General features: G+C 42.4%; 3 protein-coding genes across 7 annotated transcripts in view; 1 reads left to right on the top strand and 2 right to left on the bottom strand.

Moving 5' to 3' along the window:
- Positions 1 to 109: 109 nt before the first annotated feature.
- Positions 110 to 5,120, bottom strand: yy1a (YY1 transcription factor a). The gene is made up of 5 exons (XM_026151746.2): positions 3,669 to 5,120; positions 2,574 to 2,724; positions 2,176 to 2,236; positions 1,865 to 2,023; positions 110 to 1,614 (listed from the first exon to the last, which is right to left on the bottom strand). The coding sequence occupies exons 1-5, from the start codon at positions 4,468 to 4,470 to the stop codon at positions 1,432 to 1,434; spliced, it is 1,356 nt and encodes a 451-aa protein (XP_026007531.2). The 5' UTR covers positions 4,471 to 5,120; the 3' UTR covers positions 110 to 1,431.
- degs2 (delta(4)-desaturase, sphingolipid 2) lies at positions 5,069 to 10,398 on the top strand. Its single transcript, XM_026152801.2, has 3 exons — positions 5,069 to 5,208; positions 7,689 to 8,431; positions 9,115 to 10,398. The coding sequence occupies exons 1-3, from the start codon at positions 5,127 to 5,129 to the stop codon at positions 9,256 to 9,258; spliced, it is 969 nt and encodes a 322-aa protein (XP_026008586.1). The 5' UTR covers positions 5,069 to 5,126; the 3' UTR covers positions 9,259 to 10,398.
- Positions 10,399 to 10,544: 146 nt separating this feature from the next.
- evla (Enah/Vasp-like a) overlaps positions 10,545 to 22,011 on the bottom strand; it is a 37,878-nt gene continuing 26,411 nt past the window's right edge. For all 5 annotated transcript variants that reach the window (XM_026151763.2, XM_026151762.2, XM_080293798.1 and 2 more), the window contains 11 exons: positions 19,288 to 19,345; positions 17,958 to 18,013; positions 16,146 to 17,081; positions 14,820 to 15,019; positions 14,567 to 14,682; positions 14,303 to 14,330; positions 12,724 to 12,766; positions 12,560 to 12,620; positions 12,289 to 12,346; positions 12,139 to 12,196; positions 10,545 to 12,057 (listed from right to left, as the gene is read on the bottom strand). In XM_026151763.2, the coding sequence (XP_026007548.1) occupies positions 12,020 to 12,057; positions 12,139 to 12,196; positions 12,289 to 12,346; positions 12,560 to 12,620; positions 12,724 to 12,766; positions 14,303 to 14,330; positions 14,567 to 14,682; positions 14,820 to 15,019; positions 16,146 to 17,081; positions 17,958 to 18,013; positions 19,288 to 19,345 (1,652 nt within the window). In that variant the 3' untranslated portion in view covers positions 10,545 to 12,019. The remainder of the gene's footprint in view (positions 12,058 to 12,138; positions 12,197 to 12,288; positions 12,347 to 12,559; positions 12,621 to 12,723; positions 12,767 to 14,302; positions 14,331 to 14,566; positions 14,683 to 14,819; positions 15,020 to 16,145; positions 17,082 to 17,957; positions 18,014 to 19,287; positions 19,346 to 22,011) is intronic.

Genomic DNA, 22,011 nt, shown 5'->3' with positions numbered 1-22,011 from the left:
AGTATCCCAGTTATATGACAATGGAGGTTTTAGTTTTGTTTTTTAAATTAAGTATAAAATATTTGAGAATGATTTCAAACTGAGAACAAATGACACCGTTTTGCATTGGTAGTGCAAGGGGGAAACATTTTAATCACTGATTACTATTGAAAATCACATGTCTATGATCTACAGGATATTGTGTTGTAGAAAATGAAAATATGCAGAGACCACCCAGTCACATCCTCGAAACACACTCGTGAGGAAGAAAGGGAGGAGGTAAAACAAACCGAAACCTCTTCGAAGAAGAGCTACAGAGACAATCTGACTACATACATCACCACAGAGTCTACAGCCCCTTTCAGACATGCAATCCCTTTCTTTAATTTTGAGGGCACCTGAATGCGTCACCTGCCCAAGTGCATGTTCACTTATCCTTAAATGGCAATCTTGTTAGGTCGGACCTGGAAACGTTTACTTCTAACTTTTCAAGACAAATCTGAATGCATGCAGTCAAATTAAGAGAGGAGCATCTGAGTGATTTTGACTGTGCATGATTCCATTTAAACTTTTCTTTGAAGCTGAACTCATGAGGGAATGCCCTCAACAGCAATACATACAAATCTCTCCAAAATCAGGTTCTAATTTATGATAAAGACATTCCTCTTTCAATAAACAGAAGAGACATCTCTCTTTCTCTGAGCCTGTGTGCAGCTCTCTGAGCAGCACATATACACACAACCTGCTCTTAGTGACAATGACAGAAGAAACTAAAAACACAGTGAAAAGAGTCGATCCTGAGAAAACCTGCTGTCACAGAGTCAACAAGGCTTTTCCAGGAAGGGCAAGTACTGCATGCGTACTGCGACTCTGCCAATCACTGTCATGTGTGTCTAAATAAAACTTTGAGAAAAACATAAACATAAAAATGACCTACATTTGAAGGACAGAAAACCATTACTTTCACAGATCCCATGTCTGAAAAGGGCTTTGTTCATTAGTGTACAATATGCACACTTGGGGAAAAGTACAAAATTGAAAATATGTCATTGCTAAGGATTGACGCAAATTTGAAGAATATTGCAAAAACATTTTTTTTTTTTAAACTGCTCGTCTTAAGATATAAATAAGTTTCTTGGGTGCAGATCCATGAAATAACATCTCCACAAGAAGAAACTGTTAAGTTGTTCCATCCAGGTAGAGCCAAAGTAGGGTAAGAGGCCTGAGGGGGTTGGGGTTCTCACAAGTTGCTTGTTGAAAACCTCTGTGTATCAAAAAGTTTGTGAAGACGCCTTTTTCCGTTTAAACGTTTTACCCTAGAGGCAACACAAAGGGACTTCTTATGTCACAACAAAGCAGGCCAAGGGATCATTTGGCTGTCGAAGGAGCGGACATACAGGTCAAATCCTCCAGTGTTTCCTTGTGTTGTCGTTCGTCTGAAGCGCGGCTCATTCACTGGTTATTTTTGGCTTTGGCGTGTGTGAGGATGTGAGACTTCAGGTTGGTGGACTGGGCAAATTTTTTGTTGCAGCCATCAAAGGGGCAAACATACGGACGGTCTCCAGTGTGAATACGCACATGTGTGCGCAAGTTAAAGTCCAGGGAGAACCGCTTGCCACAGCCCTCAAATGTGCACTGGGAAAGAGACAGAGAGAGTGTTAATGCTACTTCATGTCTCAACTTAGCTCATGTATAACTTAGCTCAGTAGCCTTATGATGAAATAGCAAAATTTGCATATAACCACTCTTAAAACACACAAACCCAGCCGAGTAAGGTAAACACTTCCATAAGTATTTTTATGTCCTACTATTAAATCAAAGTAAATATTTGCAGGCTGTCTGAGAAAGCCAAATAACTGACAGCCTGCCACGTGTGAGACCTCACCTGGAAAGGTTTCTCTCCCGTGTGTACGAGTTGGTGCCTCTTCAATTTCGAACTCTCGACAAACGCTTTGCCGCACTCTGCGCAGACGTGCACCCGAGGTCCGTGGGTGTGCAAGTGTTTCCTCATTGCAGAGTTGTCCCTGAACATCTTGGTACATCCCTGACAGGGAAGAGGAAACACAGTTAGTTTAACTTGTTTGCACATAATGACATGCCAATGCATAACACACTTGCATATTCTCAAAAGAGGTGTCATAACAAATACACAGCAATCAGCAAACTTCTGAGCTGCAACATGCAGAGCACACGCACTTTGTGTGGACAGGCTATCGTCCTGGGCGCGTCATCTTCTTTTACTTTTCTCGGCTTCATTCTGCAACAGAAATGGAAGTAGCTGCATGTAAACTAGCTGCATGTAAACTAGCATTAGAAAACCCCCCAGAAAACAGATAAATAGCATTTATTTGCATACAGTGCTATTTTTTTTTTGCATTTTAACATATGTAAATGCATGCATTTACATGTGTTAAAGTGGAGTTGCATTTATGCTCAATGTTGCACTTCACACAAAACAAAACTAGAGTGTGCAAAACTGCATCTAATCTATCAGGTCTGCAGAGTTTTCAGCAGTGTTGCTTGTCTGTCTTTCATGGAGCCAATACAGTTTTGTTTTGAAAGCTGCAATGTGTTTCAACATTATCACCACTTACCTTGCAAACTCTGCCAGCTGTTTGGGGTCTGACAGGTCAATGCCTGGGATGCCTCCAGGAGGAAGCTTTTTCCCTGTCATGTATTCCGAATAATCTGGAGGAGAGTTTTCTCCTGTGATTTGCTCCTCGTGGTCTATGTCCTTTTTGTCATCTAAAAGATAGAGGAACAGTTTTTAAAAGAAATCCATAACTACAACAGTGCATTTTGAGCTCAATGTGCCCTCACTAATTTCCTACTTAAATATTACGGAAAATCCGGTTGTTGCTAAATAGGTGATTTCTGTTGAGTTGCAAATGGTTTAATCTCAAAAGTACACTATAAACAGTTTTCCAAACAGTATGAATGGTGCATTTGTGTGACAGTCTATTCAACATAAAATGTGAGGAAAAACAGAAAATTTAAAAGATTTTGCGTTAAATACATAACGATTCACTGTAGAAACGCAAGTAAGGTGAGGTTGGCTGCACAAAGTTTACAAAAAATGTTTTCCAAATAAAATTTAAATTAAAACTCGGTGTTTTTTTTTAATCATCTCAATTTTCATTTTCTCCATGTGTTGAATAGCCAGTTCAAAACCAGTTTCTATATCAAGCTGATAAAATCACACTTTTTAGGGTTCACGCAAAGAATTAAAAAACATGATACAGTTTCCGAAACAAAATACATAGTTTATTGTACTTTTAAAATCATGTGACTAAAAACGCGTGACTAAAGAGGAAAAACTGTAATGTTTGAGGGGTTCCTGAATGCACCACCTCCACCGACTTCGCTGAGCTGAACTGAACTGCGCCACAGCGGCCTAGCGGAGCTAGCTGCACTCGCTCCCACTCTCGCCGCCATCTTCGTCGGCCAAATAAACGCCATTTTTTCGGGCCGCCATACTTTCTAGACCGGGGAAATATGGCGGCGCCCATCGACACATAAAACATGGCTTCCCATAAAAACAAAAACATTTCAAATGGAGTTTAAGTGGCTCGGAGTTGGGGAATGTTTCCTACTTTGGCGGAGGACAAGGCCCCAGCAGGGCCCAGTCACACGACACACATCCTGAGAACAAAGCGAGGCGCCAGCTTGCAGGAATTCACTTAACTTACCCGATGCCCACATAGTGACTGAAAATTCCCCCTCCAACGTCTTTATCTGGACCTGCTTCTGTTCCCATTTTCTGCCCATTTCTCCCCCACTCAGGTAGCTCTTTTTGCCCGATTTCTTTCCGCTTCCAGCCTTCTTCATCCGGCCTGTTGACGAGCTTTTCCCGGCCACAGTAACCAGAGTCTGTTCGATATAGTCCTCCTCCACGGCGGGCACTGGGATAAGAATTTGGTCCTCGAAACCATCATCTGTGTGCAGTTCGGAGTCATCCTCACCCACCACTTCTTCTCTCGTCTGCACCAAAATCACCTCCTGGTGCGGGTGAATCGAGTTCGGATCATCTGTATCGAGAGGCTGTAAGGCGATCATAGGCTGGTGCTCACCGTCGTCTCCAACAACTGTGGTCTCGATTGTCTCTACTTCGATTTCGTGCAATTCAACTATTTCGGCCGGCATTTCTGAGCCATCCGTTTCTATGTACAGGGTGTCCCCCGATGCCATGATAACTTTCGTGTATTGCTTCTTCCTATTGCTATTTATTTTACACTCTAGCCTTCCCTCCTCTCTACTCTCTATCTGCCCCCCCTCTCGCTCTCTCCGACAACAACTCCACAGTCTCACTAGTGTATTCTCGCCGCCACAACGCTCCAGTTCTGAAATCTCGCGAGATTCAAGGAAAAAGTGCCCTGACAGGTAGATTATGTTTAGTTCACAGATTATTACACACACATTTTTATGAAATAAATATAAATGTGCATAATACACATCTTCTATGAATGTCTTTATTTGTAACATACACATCATTATACATTATGGGTTCACAGTTTGTGGTTTTTTTTATCATATAGTAAAATGCGTTTTTTGATGATCCAGTTTATAAATTAAATAAAGGGGACAAGTTATTGTTTTTGTTTTTCTTATCAAACTTAGAAATATTCAATTTACAAATACATCAAACAAAAAAGCAGCAAATAACTGAAAAGCGGGAAAGCTTGCTATTTTTTCCATGCCAGATAATTTGTGCCTAATAATGTGTGTAACAAATGAGTTGGAAATGTAACAAAAGAAGCACATAAACACTGATATCTAACCTTAAAGCAAAAATTCTGACCTTGACAGTTACAATATGTAACTGTGTGTAAGCTGTGTGTGTTTTCCAGTTAAATTCTTCACTCATTCTTTGAGAGTATATGCCTACTGTAGTACCACTACAGTCCCACCTCCCCTTAATACAACATATTAAAAAAGGTTTCTAGTCTCCACGACAGAAAACACTCGCTGCGGGGTTGCATACATTTCAGCAGGTGCACAAGCAGGTTTGCCCTGCGTCAACTTTCGGAGGAGGGGCGTGAGACCACACCCTAAACCTTCTGTCTGCAACCTGTCAAGGTGGGTGTGTCCCGATACTTCGAAGGTTTGATGACACGGAGCCGGATGCCTCACACGCAGAGTAGATAGCCATGGGGAAGACAGGTGGAAGAGGCGACTTTGAATGGGTCTACACTGACCAGCCGCACACTTCAAGAAGAAAGGAAATTCTGGGTAAGAAATGACAGAAGATTATATTTTTTTAAAACAACCCAAAAAAGTCCAGATTGTTTTTTAAAATCCGCCAGAAACTGCGCTTTAGAAGTCAACGTGTTAACAGTTGAGGTCAAAGTTTTTTTTTCCCTGTCTATACTCTACTTATAAAACTGTAGCCGGTTAAACCTGTTTACAAGCAGTTGCTTAACGAGCTATCAGCTCACAGTGGATGCAGTGAAAACGTAGAAACGAACATGCCGCTCATGATAAACACATAGTTTTATTACTTGTACTTGAAGTTACGCATACTTGTACTGTTTTAGGTGCGACGAGATCGATTTACTTATTACTTTAAATCCGTGTATTTATTGGCGAAGGTATAGCGTGTACCTGGAGTGTACTCCAGTTAAAATCAATGCAAACGAACAATTAAATAAATACGAGTACAGCGTGCTGTGAGTGGAATTTCAAATCTGATGTTGCAGTCTTCATGTTTACTTTTGATTGCGGTTTTAAAACTAAAGTCAGTTATTTCTTAAAAGGAAACGCGGGTTATAAAAGAGGATTTGCATGTTTCAAGCTCGTGATAGTGACACATTTAATTCACTTCAACATTTCTTTTTTTCGAAACCCCCTAACTTGTGAAATAATAGGAATGTAGTGACAGTTCACTTTTCCAAATCATGACTGTCACACTCTGAATGCTACTCCTTAAATGATAAGAAAGGTTTTACAGGTTCCTGGGAAATCCTTTAATCATGACACGAATGAGCCAACAGAATGTATCCAAACTGTTTGGAGTTTCCATTTTATTTCTTTTTATTTTTCCCTTGCCTATAAAATATGTATCACAAACTAATAGGTTATCTGATCCGTCATTTGATCCATTTTAAAAGCTCTGCTGCTGAAGTGTATTTAATCTTGGCTTTACCCAGTATTTGCATGCTTACTTGGGTGTGAAAGACACACCTAGTAGGTGGTGGGTTTCTTGACACTACAAAATCCTAAATTATTAAACTGTTTATTGTCCTCTGCTCTGAGGGGACAAGGATGTGGTGGAGAAATGTGTTAGAGGTAATTGTGCTTCAGATCCTTTTACTTTACCATTTGATGGAAGGGGCACCTTTTGAACAGTTTAATAAATTAAATGGCTCTTTTTTTTCCACATCTGCAGACTGAAGGTTCAGGCGGGACTCACAGGCCATAAACTTAACATTATACTGCACATTCAAAGGACAGCAGTACCTGCCATTACAGATGCTTATGAGACCACACATGTGATCAACCACCACATGTTGAACAGAATAATGTGTGAATTAATTTTGGCTGATACTCTATGCTGGAAAATGATCTAACAGTAAGGCAAATGAAAGGCCTTTCTTGTTTGACATGATGAAGTCAAAATTCTCTAATGGCTTTACAACATGTGTTCTGCATGGGCACATTAAGAAGTTATTACTGGAGTTTTATGATGCCTGGTCATTGATTTAACTTCATACCCTGGAGGCAGGCTGTGACAGCATCTGAAAATTTATGGTCCATAAACGGCTTTAATTAGGAAAAAGGGAAGGACGCTCTGGAGGTGAGCTCACATTGAGCCACAGATTTGAAAGCAATACTAATGCTGATGTAATGCTTGTATGTTGATGAATGATTGTTTCACAATGGGAGACTGCAGGGAAGCAACAGGGAATTCTTGTTGGGTAAACATTCATAGAATAAAGGGGATTTGGTCCGTAGAGGAGACTATCAAAATATGAAACGGTCACGGGGACCCAGCCCCAGTATCTTTAATCTATTAGTCACCAAGGTAAGAAAGTTTTGCATAGAGACATTACACAACCTGAAACTAAGGAAGTAGGTCAGATTTGCATGCAACATCCCGCGATGGTGTGTGGCTAACTTTGATGTAATGCATGATAGGATATGCTCTGTATGGCGTGATTGTAAAGTCTTAGTAGCCGAATCACTTGGCACAAAGCTTTTTCACTTACCTGCCCAAATTTCTTTGCTGTTCCCATAAGGTGGGGCCAGTGCAACAAATCAGAACCTGTATGACCTAATTATTTAAATTTTTTTAATTGTAAAAGTCTTTTTTTTTAAAAAAGAAAAAAGAAAAAAAAAGAATGATTTTTCAAATGCTCTTTTGTTTCTCCCTGAGTTTCATTTCCTGCAGCAAAACAACACCTCTGCCAATTAAAGCTGACTTTTCTCAGCATGGTTTTCCCAAGAGAAGGGCAGCTACCTCACAGCTTGTTTGCTGAGAGCAACCTTAGGAAAATTACTGTGAAACATATGCTGTGCAAGTCACTGTTTCAGAAAAAATAATTAATTCATTTCTTTTATCCTCATTTTCTTCACTGCTTCCTTTAATCTATTATTCCCTTTCCTCACATGTCCTCTGCCACTCCTGCGATTCTTTCTTTCTTTTTCAACAATCGCATTACTCCTGCCTTTGCTCTTTTCCATCCCTCTTTTTTTCTTGCTTCTCTCCTCAGCCAAATATCCACAGATCAAGTCTCTGATGGGTCCAGACCCCCAGTTGAAGTGGGTGGTATCGGGCATGGTCCTGACCCAATTCCTGGCCTGCTTCCTGGTCCAGGACCTCTCCTGGAAATGGATCTTCTTCTGGGCCTATGCATTTGGAGGCTGTATTAATCACTCCCTGACTCTGGCTATCCACGACATCTCCCACAACGTGGCTTTTGGTAACAAGCTGGCGAAGTGGAACCGCTGGTTCGCCATGTGGGCAAACCTACCCATCGGGCTGCCCTACTCTGCCGCCTTCAAAAAGTACCACATCGACCACCACCGGTATCTTGGAGGGGACCAGCTTGATGTTGACATACCTACAGACTTTGAGGGATGGTTCTTCTGCACCCCAGCCAGGAAGATCCTCTGGCTCTTCCTCCAGCCATTATTCTACGCCCTGCGCCCATTAGTGGTCAACCCAAAGCCAGTCGGTCGGCTTGAGATCCAGAATGCAATGGTTCAGCTTGTAGTAGACCTAATTATCTACTATTTATGGGGGGTGAAGCCCATCGTTTACCTCATTGCAGGATCTATCTTGGGTATGGGACTGCATCCGATCTCTGGACATTTCATAGCTGAGCACTACATGTTCCTTAAAGGACATGAGACATATTCCTACTATGGAGCGTTGAACTTGATTACCTTCAATGTTGGGTATCACATGGAGCACCACGACTTTCCCAGCATACCCGGCAGTAAACTACCTCAGGTGAGAACATATTACTGTTAGAAATAGATTTATAACAGTATAACTTATAACTTTGGACTTGAATGTACTGAGCGTAGAAAAATGAGCACAGTTATATCACTGAATACTGTGGACAGATGATATGGGCCTCTCCTGACTTTTAGAACCTAAATACAACAGACACTGGGAAATGCCAAAAATCTAATTTCTTTTTCCCATTAACTGCAAGTATTTATGAGCTTAATGGGCAGGTTTTTTAAATGATTAACTGCCGCCTCTATCAGGACAGTGTTGGCACTTAATACAAGTTAACTGCCTTTAGGTTTGTTGACCACGAGTTTAAAGAACTCTTTAAAAATCTATTTTGTTTAGTTACATTTTAACCCCCATTCACGCCCCCCTTTTCATTGTCTAGTAAAACATTTCAGTCAGGATATGTCGAGCTGCATTCACCCCGACGTACTGTTTTGTGTAATATCATACAATATGCTGTTCTGTTTGCACTTGTTCTAGTCAAATACAGTCATGTCGAATTAGGTCGAATAAATAAAAGCCCTCAAATCCTAAACACATTAACTCTGCACTTCAGATGCAGGCTTTACACTCACCATTTGCAATATTTACTCTTTCTACACCACCTTCTTTCTCACTGATATTTCTTCTCTTTCATTTTTAACTTCTGTTTTTTTTTTTTTAACTGGCAGGTCAAGGAAATCGCAGCCGAGTATTACGACTCCCTGCCTCAACACACTTCCTGGAGCCGTGTATTGTGGGACTTTGTGTTTGACGACAGCATCGGGCCCTATTCCAGAATCAAACGGGAGTACAAGCTGAGCAAACAGGAATAGATCTCCGATTGATTGATTGATCTGCTAAGCAAGAATGTGAATTGTAGTTGTCAGACGTCGGCTAACCACAACAGAAAGTCTAGTTTTGTTGCATAGTGTGGATGTTACCATACGTAAGCCCAATAACATGTTTGACATTGTTATCTAATCAGTGCTGCACTCGTGTTACTATAAGGCAATGTGCACATTTCAGCTGCATATTTTACACAAATGAGATTTCACCTCATATGACTGGATGTTATTTATTCCTGCTATAAAAAGACAGCCAGTGTCATTGTGCAATGTGGAAATCTACTTGTACCCAGAAAGCACAAAGAAGAATTGCGGAAAAAAAGAAGGTAAATTTTTTCTTATCTGTGACTGAAGGCGACATAAAGCCATAACTTCGGGATAAAGGTCACATACATTCTCATGTGGTTTTATGGAGATGTCACTACCCCATGCCGTTTAGTTTTCCTGATTGTAAGCGTTCGTCAAGCCTCGTGAGAGTTTCTGCAGAAGCACAATCGCTTAGATTAGCAGCTGCACATCCGTCATGCAGAACAATGCTGAAGTGGAAAATAAGCATTGAAACTTACCTTCCAGTAAGAGGAGCCTTTTCTTCTGTGATGCCTCGTTCTGCTTGGTTGCAGCTGCATCGCCGTACAAGGATTTTATCTCAGAGTGTTAGGCTTGTTAAATGACCATACTGGTGTTTCTTCAGGTTGAACACATGTTCATGAAGTATTCATTTACATCGGTGTTGCTAAGGAGCCTCTTATGACCACTCTTTGATCATACAGCTTTTCTGTTTTTGGATTTAGTGTTTGCCATTTTAAATTATTTTCTAGTGACACACTAACTGGTATAAAGAATAAAATACCATCCATCCATCCATTCGCATCCGCTTATCCTTAGAATAAAATACCAGCGTGTGAAATGACAAGAAGCACAGGGGTGAAAAAGAAAGCATCTACAAGAATCACAAGCCACCACAAACGGTAAATTACAAGCATGGCTACTGTTTTTATGCAGGGTTTGTGTTGTTTTGTCCACCCACTGACTGTTCAACCTAATGTATATTCAGTCTTAAGCATTATCTTGTTTATAAAAGTTCTATTTAAAAAAATGCACTACATAAAAAGTCTTTATAAGGAGAAACTCTGCATTCCTGAGTGTGTTAATGCTTTTGTCACTGTGGTATCCGAAGAAAAATATGCCTTCAAGCTTAAGACAAACTCGAAGATAGTGAGACACACACACACACACGCACACACACAGTGAGCAGGATACTGTGTAGCTGACAATTTTTTTTTTTTTTGAATGAATGAATTTACTTCCAGCTTTTTAAATGAGAACGTAGTTGAGAGCGGACAGAGTGAACAGAATGCAACAACTGATATTCATCCAAAGCCTTCCTGCAAATACACATTTAGCTACCATCACAAAGGCCTACTTTTCATCTCTTGCACTTAGCTAGGTTTGCATATTGCCAGAGCAACCAATCCTCTTCACTTTTTTTTTCTCCCCACATTGCTACCATCATCAAGGTTAACATCTTGTAGAAAGGGAACGTTCATAGAAACAAACCACTATAGTAAATGTACCACCGTTTATATAGATTTTTGCATGTGTGTGTCTTTTTTTTTTTTTTTTTGTCCCCAAACCAAATAAACTTATTCATAGAGATGGGGTATTCATGCATACTTGGTGGGGGGTGGGGTTCACAAAGCATAGGGTGACTAATATATATAATACTACATTTTTTTTTTTATACCTAGGTAAAACCAGGTGGCACATTTAAAGTTATCGGCCTGTTTTTTGTGAATGATCCCCGAGTTTCAGTGATCTCGCACGTCCGAACAGTTACAGAGAAACCTCGGTCACACTGGAGTTGCAGAGCAGACTTTTTGTGTGTTGTCTGATTCATTGCTAAAAACAAAAAAAATTGTTATGCCTTTAAATATGGTGGAAATTAAGGTAATTCAAGTGGTTTAAGCTATTTTTTTCTTAAAGGTTAGATACACAACGCCAGTATGAGCAAGGTCGTAAAAAGTCTTTTTTTTCTTTCTTTTTTTTTTAAATATGCCAGTTGAGGGCAGGTGGGTATGCGGAGCCACTGTGCCCATATTGTGCTTGTTATCGTCAACGAGTTAGGGATAAACTAAACAAAAACAATAGAAAATATAAAAGGCTGACGTAGGGTGTGCAAGATTCCTTTCTCCCTCTAGAATATCAATAAAATACTCATTGTCATCAACAGCATCATCATCATTATCACCACATTTTTTAAATAATAAAACAGTAAAAACTTAGAAAACAAAAATATTTTCTTCTTAAGACTTGGACTGAACGGCAAACAAAGAGTTGCAACACTGGGCTGACTGAGTCTAGGTGCACAGAGAGGACCACAACACCAAAACTCAGCACGAACGTCCTTCTTTTCCTCACTTCTTCTTTTAGTCCATCTGTCAACCTCTGTTTGAGTTCAACCTGTACGTCAGTCTTCCTTTAATCCATCCCCACATTTCTTCTGCTCGTCCCTCTCGTTAATCCGCGCTCTCTTGTTTCTGTTTCTTCTTTTTATTGTTGCTGTCCAGCAGACTTAAATGTTGCCACAACGTCTCTGCAACTCGAACGATGGCGTCTATGAGGTCACAGAAACATTGAGAGAACATTCCCTGGTCCTCGCGTCTGTGCATCTGCGTGTCCGTCCTCCTCCAGCTCCTCCGTCGCTCTCCTCCTCCTGCTCCTCCTCTTCCATCTGTACGCTCGGATGAGATTAGGATGTACTGATTCTGCCAATTTCTTGTCTGATGGCTGAGAGAAAATAAAAAAAACAATTTAAGAAAAAAAAAGGCTACACTGCTGTTTAACTTTACAAGGACGGCTGCTGCTTACCGTTAATGATCTCGTCTTTCACTTTATGCAACTCGCGCACGACTTCGTCCAAAATCTCCTGCGGGGCAGTAAACAAGCTCGTGAGTCTCATTTCAGTTTCGCAGGGTGAACCCATAATGCGCTTTATGCTACATGGGAAGTTAAACCAACCTGTTTCATCCTGTCAAACTCTGTGTCTGCTTCACTAGTGCTGCCGATGGGCCTTACTCTGAAAGGCAAATGGGTGAAGTGACTAAAAACACAGTGGACAGTGAAGTAGAACAGGCTACATATTTTTATCATTTGCATTGATAAAAGTGAATTTTCAACACTTCACTGTTGCTCCAGTGAAACAAATTTATGCCTAAATCCCTGTGGGTAATGCTAGAGGTTTGATATCCATTTCATATTCAGAACATTGCTCCTCCTCTTATCTACAGACCTGGACACCAGTGAGGACTTTTCTGCAGAGTTGGATCGCTCCCATGGCCTCTTCACAGCATCTTGCAGAGTAAAATACTTACAATCAGATAACGGGGCTACGCCACGGACTAAAATATACTGAAATATGTGCAGATAAAGCCGATAAAGCATCAGTGTTAATACCTGTTGAGTTCTGCTGACCTGATCCCCGACCACCTGAGTCATCCTTCAAGGAGAGACAGATATTGATTATCAGACATTGAGTTTTGTTAATAACCGTAAGTAATTTCATACATCTCTGAAATATTTAAAAAACATCCTTAAAACAATGCACATTTTGGAAAATATCCTAGTCACGCTTCTAGAGCTTTATTTAAACACTGATACCAATCATGCCAGCAACAAATGGAAAAATAGCAAAATGCCAAAATGTCATGGTCCTGGGCCATGTTGGCCCAGCATTCTTAGTTTTCTTGTATTTTTGTATTTTGTTCCTTATGCCGTGGTTCCTAGGTTCTGTTAAAGATGTTCCTTATTTGATTACCCCCTGTGTGCCCCTCTGTGTATCTGTGAGCCCTCGTTTCCCCTCCTTGTGTTTCATTCAATGTTTTCCCCAGCCCGTTATGTCTGTGCTCTCTCTCCTCCTGTCTGAACCTCTGTGTACTTCCTGTTTTACTTTGACAGTCTCTCATCAGTATGTGTCATGTTGTGTTACTCCTGCCCTGTCTCGTTACGATTATCTGTGTCAGCGGTGTTCCCCGTGTGCTCCCACTTCCCTCGTTAACCCTCTGTGTGTTTATGTGCATGTCTCCCTCAGTTCAGGGTCGCGTTGTCAATGTCTCCTCCCTGAACCTGTGTGTCTTTCTGTGTTCCCTCGGTCTTCTGTTAGTATTCCCAGTTTAGTTCTGTTTCGTTGTAAGGCCTGCAATAAAGCAGTGATTTTGAGTTCAGTTCCTGTCTCCGTGAGTTTTGGGTTTGGGTCCTCATCTGCCTCCACACAGCTAGTTCATGACACAAAAACTACAATTCCTGGACTGGTCGCTTGAGACCAGTGCTAACACTGAGTCAGTCCCATGTTAAAATGCTCAGATTTAGACCTTTAGAAGTCGTGTTTACACCCTGTTCTCCACAGCTTATTTATCCCTTTAGTGTGTGGGGGATGAGTTTCTTTCATAACTCATCAGCTGAACTGGATTGCGCCTTTAAGTCATGCGTTACTAAGGGCATGAATGTGCTGACTGACAAGTGACAAGTGTTGGGGCTTTTTAGTGTAAATGATCTAATCATCAGATAAGACAGATAAGACTCACAGTTTTGGTGAGTGAATCTTTGCTATTCTATTTATATGCTACTTAGCTCCAAGCACTGAGAAGCCATCCATGGCCATGTGATGCACAGATAAACTTTATGCATGCAATTTCCCAGTTTGACTCCAATCGTTGATCCAAAAATGATAACTTCTGGCTCCAAAAAAAATAAGCAACAACAATTACAGTGCTAAAAATATAAGTCCAGGTAACTGTGGCGAGGTCCATGTTTTATATCAGGTCTGTAATCTCTATGCTAAACATAAGATCTGTCAATAACTTGTTAGTTTAGCTGTTATCATCTGTTTTTCAAAGGTTGGATATCTCTCTAGGCTTGAGTCTCACATTTAAAAGAATGAATTGAAACTGGTATCTTTTCTACCAGCTCTCGATGATAAAGAAAATAAGGGAAATTCCCAAAAATGTTGAGCTATATCTTTAAGCACAAAACTTACTTCATCAGGTTTCTCAGAAGCTTTTCGTCTAAAAGAGAAAAGGGAATGAGGAAACTGTGTAAAAAGAGTGAGCTTTCAGTGAGAATTCAGAAACTAGTATGAATAGATTGTGACACGGATATGATACGAACCCAGAAACATTTTTTTCGATAGATATTTACTGTAAGGAAAACAAAAAGGCTAACGGAACAGGTTTCTGTGTCACTGCATGATCTGACAGGTGAAGGGGTAAAAAGTTTGTGTGTGTTTAGAAAGTTGTTTGACCTGCGTGCTAGTAAGGCATTCATCTCCTGCATCAGTCCCTCCCCTCCGCCGCCACTGCCACCGCTAGACCGGTTGGAGTCACTTTTGCCACTAGAACCAGGAGGGCTGCTCTCATCCTAAACACAGACACATTACAAAACAAGTTTCCTTTTTTTCTCCCGTGGGGGTAGGTGGAACCTTTCTGCCTAAAATATGCTAATAACATTCCCTTGCTTTAGTCTGAACCTCCTCAGACTAAAGCAGGGAGGCTCACCCTATTCACTTTACGTAGCTTGGCTCCAGCCAGTGCCGCAGCCAGTCCTGAGGGTTGGTGTTGGACCCCAGGTGGGCCACCAGGAGGCCCTCCACCAGCGGGTAATGGAGGGGGCATGGGTGGCGGCACGGCCATTGGGGGTGGTGGACCAGGTGGTGGTGGTGGGGCTGGAGGACCAGCCATAGGTGCTGGAGCTGCGGCTGAAGGAGGTGCAATAGAAAGCAGAGATGGGTTACCAAAGATCTGACAGTAGCTTCAAATGTATTTTGTTTGATAACGGCAGATAGTCAAATCAGGCAAAGTGAAAAACCTGCACAGCAGGAACGACTTCAGGTCAATACAATCCTGAATTCCTGTGTTTCTTCAATTTTAGGGTTGTGCGCTGTAACTGTGTGAAGCATGATTTGCTGGGAATCTTGAAGAAATTGTCAGCAGCAAAGGCCTATTGTTCTGCTGCATTGAGCTACATTGACGGAAATATGTATATTTATAAAAAGAGGCGCGTAAATGTTTGTCTTAAAGGCTCTGCACACCTACACAAGTATATTACATTTCTGCTTGATTATATACCTGGTGAGACGGAAGTTGGTTGAAGTTCTCCTGGGAATTACACTGTCATAAAACCAATAGCACTAATAACACATGACTCATTGTGAGCAGCACTGTGCAAAGGTTTTAGGCAGTTTAGACTTATATCAATCATAAGATACCAACAGGGAATTTGTTCGGTTAGAATGACATCAATCCTAAACATACTGTGGAGCGGATCGCTGTGAGTCGGGAATAAAGAGGCTGAAGCAACCGAGAGAGCTTATAATGGCAGAAGGAGTGCGGAGAGTTATGCAAGATTTGAAAACATTCCTGCCAAGCACAGTGAAAATGTGTGAGAGTGCGAAAGGAGAACTTGGTTGTTTTAAAGGCAGAAGGTGACGTTTTGTTTTGTTTTCTAAATGGATGAATCCGTGTCATATTAAAATATCTTCTCTTTACTTTTAGTGCCTAAAACGACTGGACAGCACTGCACGTCTCGCCCTGTAAGTGGGACAGCTTTACACAGATTAAGCAGACTACGTTCACACCCTAGCAATCCTGAGAAGTAGTCTGATGACACCCTGTGAGAAAACTGTGGGTGGACCTCTGGGTGTGTTTGGGCTTTAACTGCTGATACCACACATATATTTTTCATGTTCTTGTCTAACAGTGCAGGTGTGGTGCATTTAACAACCTATTCTACACACACACATACACATACACTATTTACACACACTATGTAAACATGTCCCTCTGCTGAGGGACTACCTCCTCCGCTCTCCTCCTCATACTTACTGCTGCTGGTCATGGGGGTTGGCTGGGGGACAGGGGAGGGGGTCTTCTTGGGCGAGCCCCCGTCAGACATGGCAGTGTAAGAGGGGGGCGAGGAGGAGGAGGAAGAGGTGGTGGTGGTGGTAGGGGGCTGGGCCTGCTGGTGGTACACCTGCTGCTGCTGATGCTGTTGTTGTTGCTGCTGCTGTGGGTGGAAAGTGGATGGGTACTGGGGCTGGTGGCTGGGGGGAGGGCCTGGGGGTGTCTGACTTGTGAGAGGGGGCAGTGGGATGGCCTCGCAGTACTGTGGTGTGAGTGGCAGGTGCTGAGAATGAGGGGAGTAGGAATCGTCTGGCTGGCCGTTGGAGTGAGGGTGTGGGTGGTGCTGAGGGTATTGGTGAGGGGTTGTAACGGTATTGGGATCGAAAGGTGGGGGCTTCATCCTAGTGCTTACAGGTGGGAGGGGGTGAGCCACCGGGAGGACCGGCTGCGGGGGCAAACCCTGCTTCACCGGCATGGCCATCATTACTGGGGGGGACGAGGACTGGGGAAACTGGGCGTACATTTGCTGCAAGTGTGAAGCAGACCAGGTGCCGTGTTTAGGGGGCAGCATGGTGTCTTGTTGCTGTTGTTGCTGTTGAAGGTGAAGGTGGCGGGCTGCGGTGGGTGGAGATAGGGGGATCTGACGGACCTGTCGGCCCTGGGTGGTCACTCCTGCCTGGACTGGGGAAAAGGCTGATGCGAGCGAGGTGGAGAGCTGGGAGGAGAGCTGGGCCTTGTCCCTAGCGGCTCCCGCCTCCTTCTCCTGAGAGGGAGACATGGAGGCGGAGGTGGGAGGAGAGGAGGATGCCACGCGGACGTAGGAGGGTGGCAGTGTGCTAGCTCTGTAATGTCTGTACTCGGGAGGAGTGTCTGGGTGGATGGGAGGGGTGGACACTTTATATTGGAGAGTGGAAACGACTGTGACGGGCAGAGAGAGAAAGACAGAGAGAGGAGAGAGAGAGAGGAGGAGGAAGAGGAGGAGATGCAGACGAAGGAGGGCAACAAACAAAGGAAAACAGAAAAGAGATAAACGTGAGAAGAATGAAAAGCAACCAACTGAGCAACCAAGCAAGTAATGATGAGAAAATCAGGAGCAGTCCAAAAAACAGAAGCCAATAGCAAATAAGAAAGAATCAAAATATTGTAAAAAGAACAAGCAGCAGAATGCAACATGACTGAGCCATGATCGGAAAGCATATGGCATTTCCCCCCCCCAACAGTAGCTGGAAGAAAGAGATGGCAGTAGAGCATGTTGCAGGGGCAGGGGAGCACTGATATTGCCGGTGGCGGCAGGGACAAAAGGAGGATGTTTAAGTCTGTATGGATATTTAACAGGCAGACTTGAACATTTATATGTGTGCATGGGTTCAAAAAAGCATAAGGGCATACAGACTGGGGAGTCGTGGTTGAAACTAAGGGGGGAAACACTAACACAAACCACACTGGGGAAGCCTATTTACCTCTAGGACCTGCTAGCATGGAATCTCTGCTATGTATTAATGATGAAATCACTTGTTTGCTCTGGGAAAGTAAAGTGTGCTTTGCCTGACTAAATGGCGATAACGTCCATCATGTAATGGAAAAAAACAAAAAAACAAAAACGCAAAAAGCGGGGCAAACAGTTTGTTTACTGACAGCCAGAGTCAGTAAAATGTTTGTGTAGCTAGGTGAATACAAACCCTTCCATTCATTTTGGTCTCTAGAGCTTCCTGTTAGTGTGTGAGTGTGAGCGTGAGTGTCAGAAAGAGTGCATGTTTATATATGAGGGTGTGGGTGTGTTTGTCTAAACCTCACCTGATCCTGACGTCCGTCGCTCCCTCTCCTTGTGCATCTGATGTTGCTCCATCATCCTATCAAGTGCAAGGTTTTCACGACTCTTTAAAGCTGCAGTTTGTGGCGATAAATCAGCCTAATGTGTAGCTTTGACTGTGTCTCTGTTAAAAACACTACTAATCGTTTTAAAGGGGACCTGTTATGCTAATTTAAAATCACAGATGGTATAACAAGCAGACGCATCTACCGTGACATCATCCAATCATTTCTAAAGGTCTCATTGTAAACAGTTGGCTCATTAGCTAACCAGTTGTTAATAAGATAATCCTCCGTTTTGAAACCTATCATGACAAAGATTTAGAAAACAAATTTCAGTTTTTATTCAATATGACCCACAATGACTGACTAAGCCCATAAACTCAACAGGAAAGTGTTTACTGAGGTCAAGTCAGAAAACTATTCTCCCATAGACTTATAGTGGAGCGCAAATCTTCTTGCAACCACAGCTATCGCCATCTGGTGGCCTTCAGTTAGAATGCAGGTTTAAGACACTTCCACATTGATTTTATTTTCTTGAACTGGAAGCTACCTCCATTTATATCCTTACACTCTGCTATAGAAACTCGTCATGATTCAAAATGTTCCATTGTTCGTCCTAGACTAGGCGTTTGTCAACCCCTATCCATTTTCTACATCTTATCTGTGGCCAGGATGCGGGGCAGCAGCCTAAATAGAAGAGCCCAGACCTCCGTCTAGCCCAGCCAGTGCTACCAGCGTATCCGTGGCAACACAGAGGGGTTCCCAGGCCAGCCAAGAAACATAATCACCTGAGTCCTGAGTCTACCCCGGGTCCTTCTTCTTGTTAGGACATGGCCAGAACACCTCGCCCAGCAGGTGCCCAGAAGGCACCCTAACCTTGCTTTAGCTCCCATCCCTCATCCTTGAAACCAACTTTCTCCTGATTGGTTAACCCTCGCAAACAGGAGATTGTAAAATACGATGGATCGCTTCTGTATTTACAGCCAATGCCTGACATGTTTGCTGTTAGTGACATCATTCAGATCAAAGAGTGTCTACAGGGCTCTAAAGCCTCGCAGGCCCAAAGGGATTACCTGTGCATGCTGACTGGACTATTTGAATCATTGGCTCAAAAATGAGCATGCACCACTGTAACGGTATAAAAATATGACAGAAAATAAGAAAAAGCATAATAGGTCCCATTTAATACTTACACATTTAACATTAACTAGCGAGTTTGGATCTACAGACTAGCTTACTGTTTTGTAAAGTCTTCCACTAGCTTTACATGTTTTACACTATTTCTGCTCGTGCTCTCATTGTAAAAGTTTACCTCCTCTGTGCTTCGTTTTCGTCCGAGGAGGGCCCATTTTGGCGCTGCACGACTGGGCCTGAAAGACACAAAATAAGAGGAAAAAAAAGCAATTAAACCACAGAAATAATCAGCTTCTATGCGTGTACACGTAAGCCCTTATTACTGTTTTATTCATCTCCAACACTTTCCCCTTTGTGCTGAATATCACCCCTTATAGCACCACATACCAAACACTCGTTTGTGACCGCACCGACAGAAAAAAAAGCAAAGACAGCTTCAAAAATGTTCAACATTTCTCAGTTCAACAGGGAGTTTTTTTCATATTGAGACAAACCACATAAAAAAGGACTCAAATGACAGAAAACAGTTAAGTAGTGTGCTCAGGGAGAGAAGCTGAATAAACAGATAGCAACAGCATCATGTGAGGCACTGCCCTGGAGGCCTGCAAGCTGTTTATAATTGCTGAACAAGTTGCCAGCCACAGAAATTTCAACTGTGAAACACGAGAGAAAAGAACTGAAACAAGTGGAACAAACAGAAACCCGACAGAAAAATCTAAAAAATACTGCATATAGTGCAAAACAGCAAAATTCATTTAGTAAAATACATCTAATCTCTCTTGTTAGTAGCTGGTTTTGGATAATCAACATCAGCCACATGATCATCTCAGTTTAGCACTTTTGCTTGTTGACCAACTACAGACAGAGCGAAGGAGTCAGCACCTCATTCTGGAGCAGCTATTAACGGGGGGAGCGCTTATCACATATCACCAGAATACCAGTCATTAAACTTCAACGCCCACCGTGACATCAAGATCACCGACGGGTGATATTTCCGTTCGCTGCGTCTGGAGGATGTGGGGCAGCAGGCGGTCAACACTGGGCACAGTCGCAGCTTGAGACGCTCAGTCTGGATCATTTCCCCCACGCCGTTACATCAGCAGCAGCAGCCTGAACCATTATTACGAGGCAGGATGAAGCCACGTTTTCATGTTGTTTACTCAAATTCTGACCACACCATCCGAATCCTCCAACAGATATCAAGACTCATCAGACCAGACAACAGTTTTCCTTCTGTTGTGCAGTGGAAAACACGTACAAATTGTAGCCTCACTTTTCTGCTCTTAGCTGATGGGAGTGGGCTGCTGTAGCCTGTCTGCTTCAAGGTGTTGTGCTTTCAGAATCTTCTGCATACTTTGGTTGTAACAAATGGTTATTTGAGTTACTGTCACCTTCTTAATAGGTCAAAGCAGTCTAGCCATTTTCCTCTGACCTCTGGCAACAACACTGCTCAATAGTTTCTCTTTTCAACATCCTTCACCTGCATGACATAATGCTGACTAAATTTCTGCTTTAACGAGCAGCTGAACAGGTGTACCTGTCGAACCGGTACAGTGAGAATACTTGGGCGCAATGCCGATAAAGAAATTTAAATCCAGGGCTCACTTGTCAGTTACCACAAGCTACAATTCATGCTGACAAATTGAAAACGGTTTGGTTTTCGATTCTTTTAATGGCTCTTTAGCTTTAACCATACGCACAGAAGACAGAAGCGACAGAAGACTTGAACGTGTCTTTGACGCTCCCATAAATTCAGCTCGTTATCTCGTGGTAATTATTAACTTTCCTTCATGCACATGCTAACATCTACAGCATGTATTACTTTTAAAGTGATACTTCAGGGACTCAATCGTGAAACACGAGCCAGTTAACACAATATCAAGACTTCACAACCCTTCAACAAATAGTAACGTCGCAGATGTTAACGAGACACTCGTCAGCCTGCGCTGTGCTGTTTGTGTGTCCATGAATATGTATAAATGTGGGTTTGTTTGTATTTCTGCTGTTGACACGAAGCATCGTATATGCTTCTTCCTGTTGTCATGGTGAGGGCAAGGGAAGAACATGGAGCCCCGGGGGAGGATGGGACCTGATCATGCTTGTAGACATTTTACTGGAGCTAAGGAGCCCACTGACTGTGTGTACATTAGATGTGATGATAAAAACAAAGAAGCAGCTCTTCCTCCCCCTCCCTTCCATTAACACACACACACACACACACACACACACACACACACACACACACACACACACACACACACACACACACACACACACAGATAACACATTACAAACAACAGCTACCATAGACGTAGGCATGAGGTGACAAAAACAGACAAATGGATACACAATGCTTTCTATCACCACAAATAAATTACTTTAAGTATTATGTAAATATGACTCTGATTTGTACTTTCCACTAAGCTGTCAGTTTAGATAACCTGCCTCATTTACTCAAGTAGAAACTACCATGAATTCATCACAGAGTGTAATGAGATTCTGCTTCTCCTTTCCCGATGTGTGCAACAACTCAGGTAGACTTCATAGCCTCATTATGGCTGACAGTGCAAATGTATGATACTTTTACTGCTTGTAATCACAGACTGTGAGTGTCTGGACAGATCGTCAGCCGTCTGGCCGGTAAGCTACAACCATCACTACAACCAGTGATGTAAAATAGCTCCTTAAATGCATTGCTCAGTAAAAAAGAGAACACTTGATTATCACAATATGACAGAAGGTCAGTCAAAGCAGTATGCTTGGTTAGCAAACACTAACCATTGTGAATTCATTCACCTGCTTTTGGTGCAAATGAAATTGACAGCAGGTGCACTGAAGAGAAAGCAACAAGAAGACCCCGAAAAAGGGAAATGTTTTACAGGTGGTAGCCACAGACCATTGC

This window comes from Astatotilapia calliptera, chromosome 19 (assembly GCF_964374335.1).
Source record: "Astatotilapia calliptera chromosome 19, fAstCal68.1, whole genome shotgun sequence".
In the NCBI taxonomy this organism is placed as follows: domain Eukaryota; kingdom Metazoa; phylum Chordata; class Actinopteri; order Cichliformes; family Cichlidae; genus Astatotilapia; species Astatotilapia calliptera.
The sequence above is the reverse complement of the archived record's forward strand: the minus strand, read 5'-3'. Positions and strand labels throughout refer to the sequence as shown.

Coding starts and splice junctions, on each gene's coding strand:
- yy1a (XM_026151746.2), bottom strand. CDS start 4,470: ATGATGTGTATGTTACAAATAAAGACATTCATAGAAGATGTGTATTAT. Junction 2,725..3,668: donor AGTCACTATGTGGGCATCGG/GTAAGTTAAGTG, acceptor TCTATCTTTTAG/ATGACAAAAAGGACATAGAC. Junction 2,024..2,175: donor CGATAGCCTGTCCACACAAA/GTGCGTGTGCTC, acceptor CTTCCCTGTCAG/GGATGTACCAAGATGTTCAG.
- degs2 (XM_026152801.2), top strand. CDS start 5,127: ATGGGGAAGACAGGTGGAAGAGGCGACTTTGAATGGGTCTACACTGAC. Junction 5,209..7,688: donor AAGAAGAAAGGAAATTCTGG/GTAAGAAATGAC, acceptor TTCTCTCCTCAG/CCAAATATCCACAGATCAAG. Junction 8,432..9,114: donor CCGGCAGTAAACTACCTCAG/GTGAGAACATAT, acceptor TTTAACTGGCAG/GTCAAGGAAATCGCAGCCGA.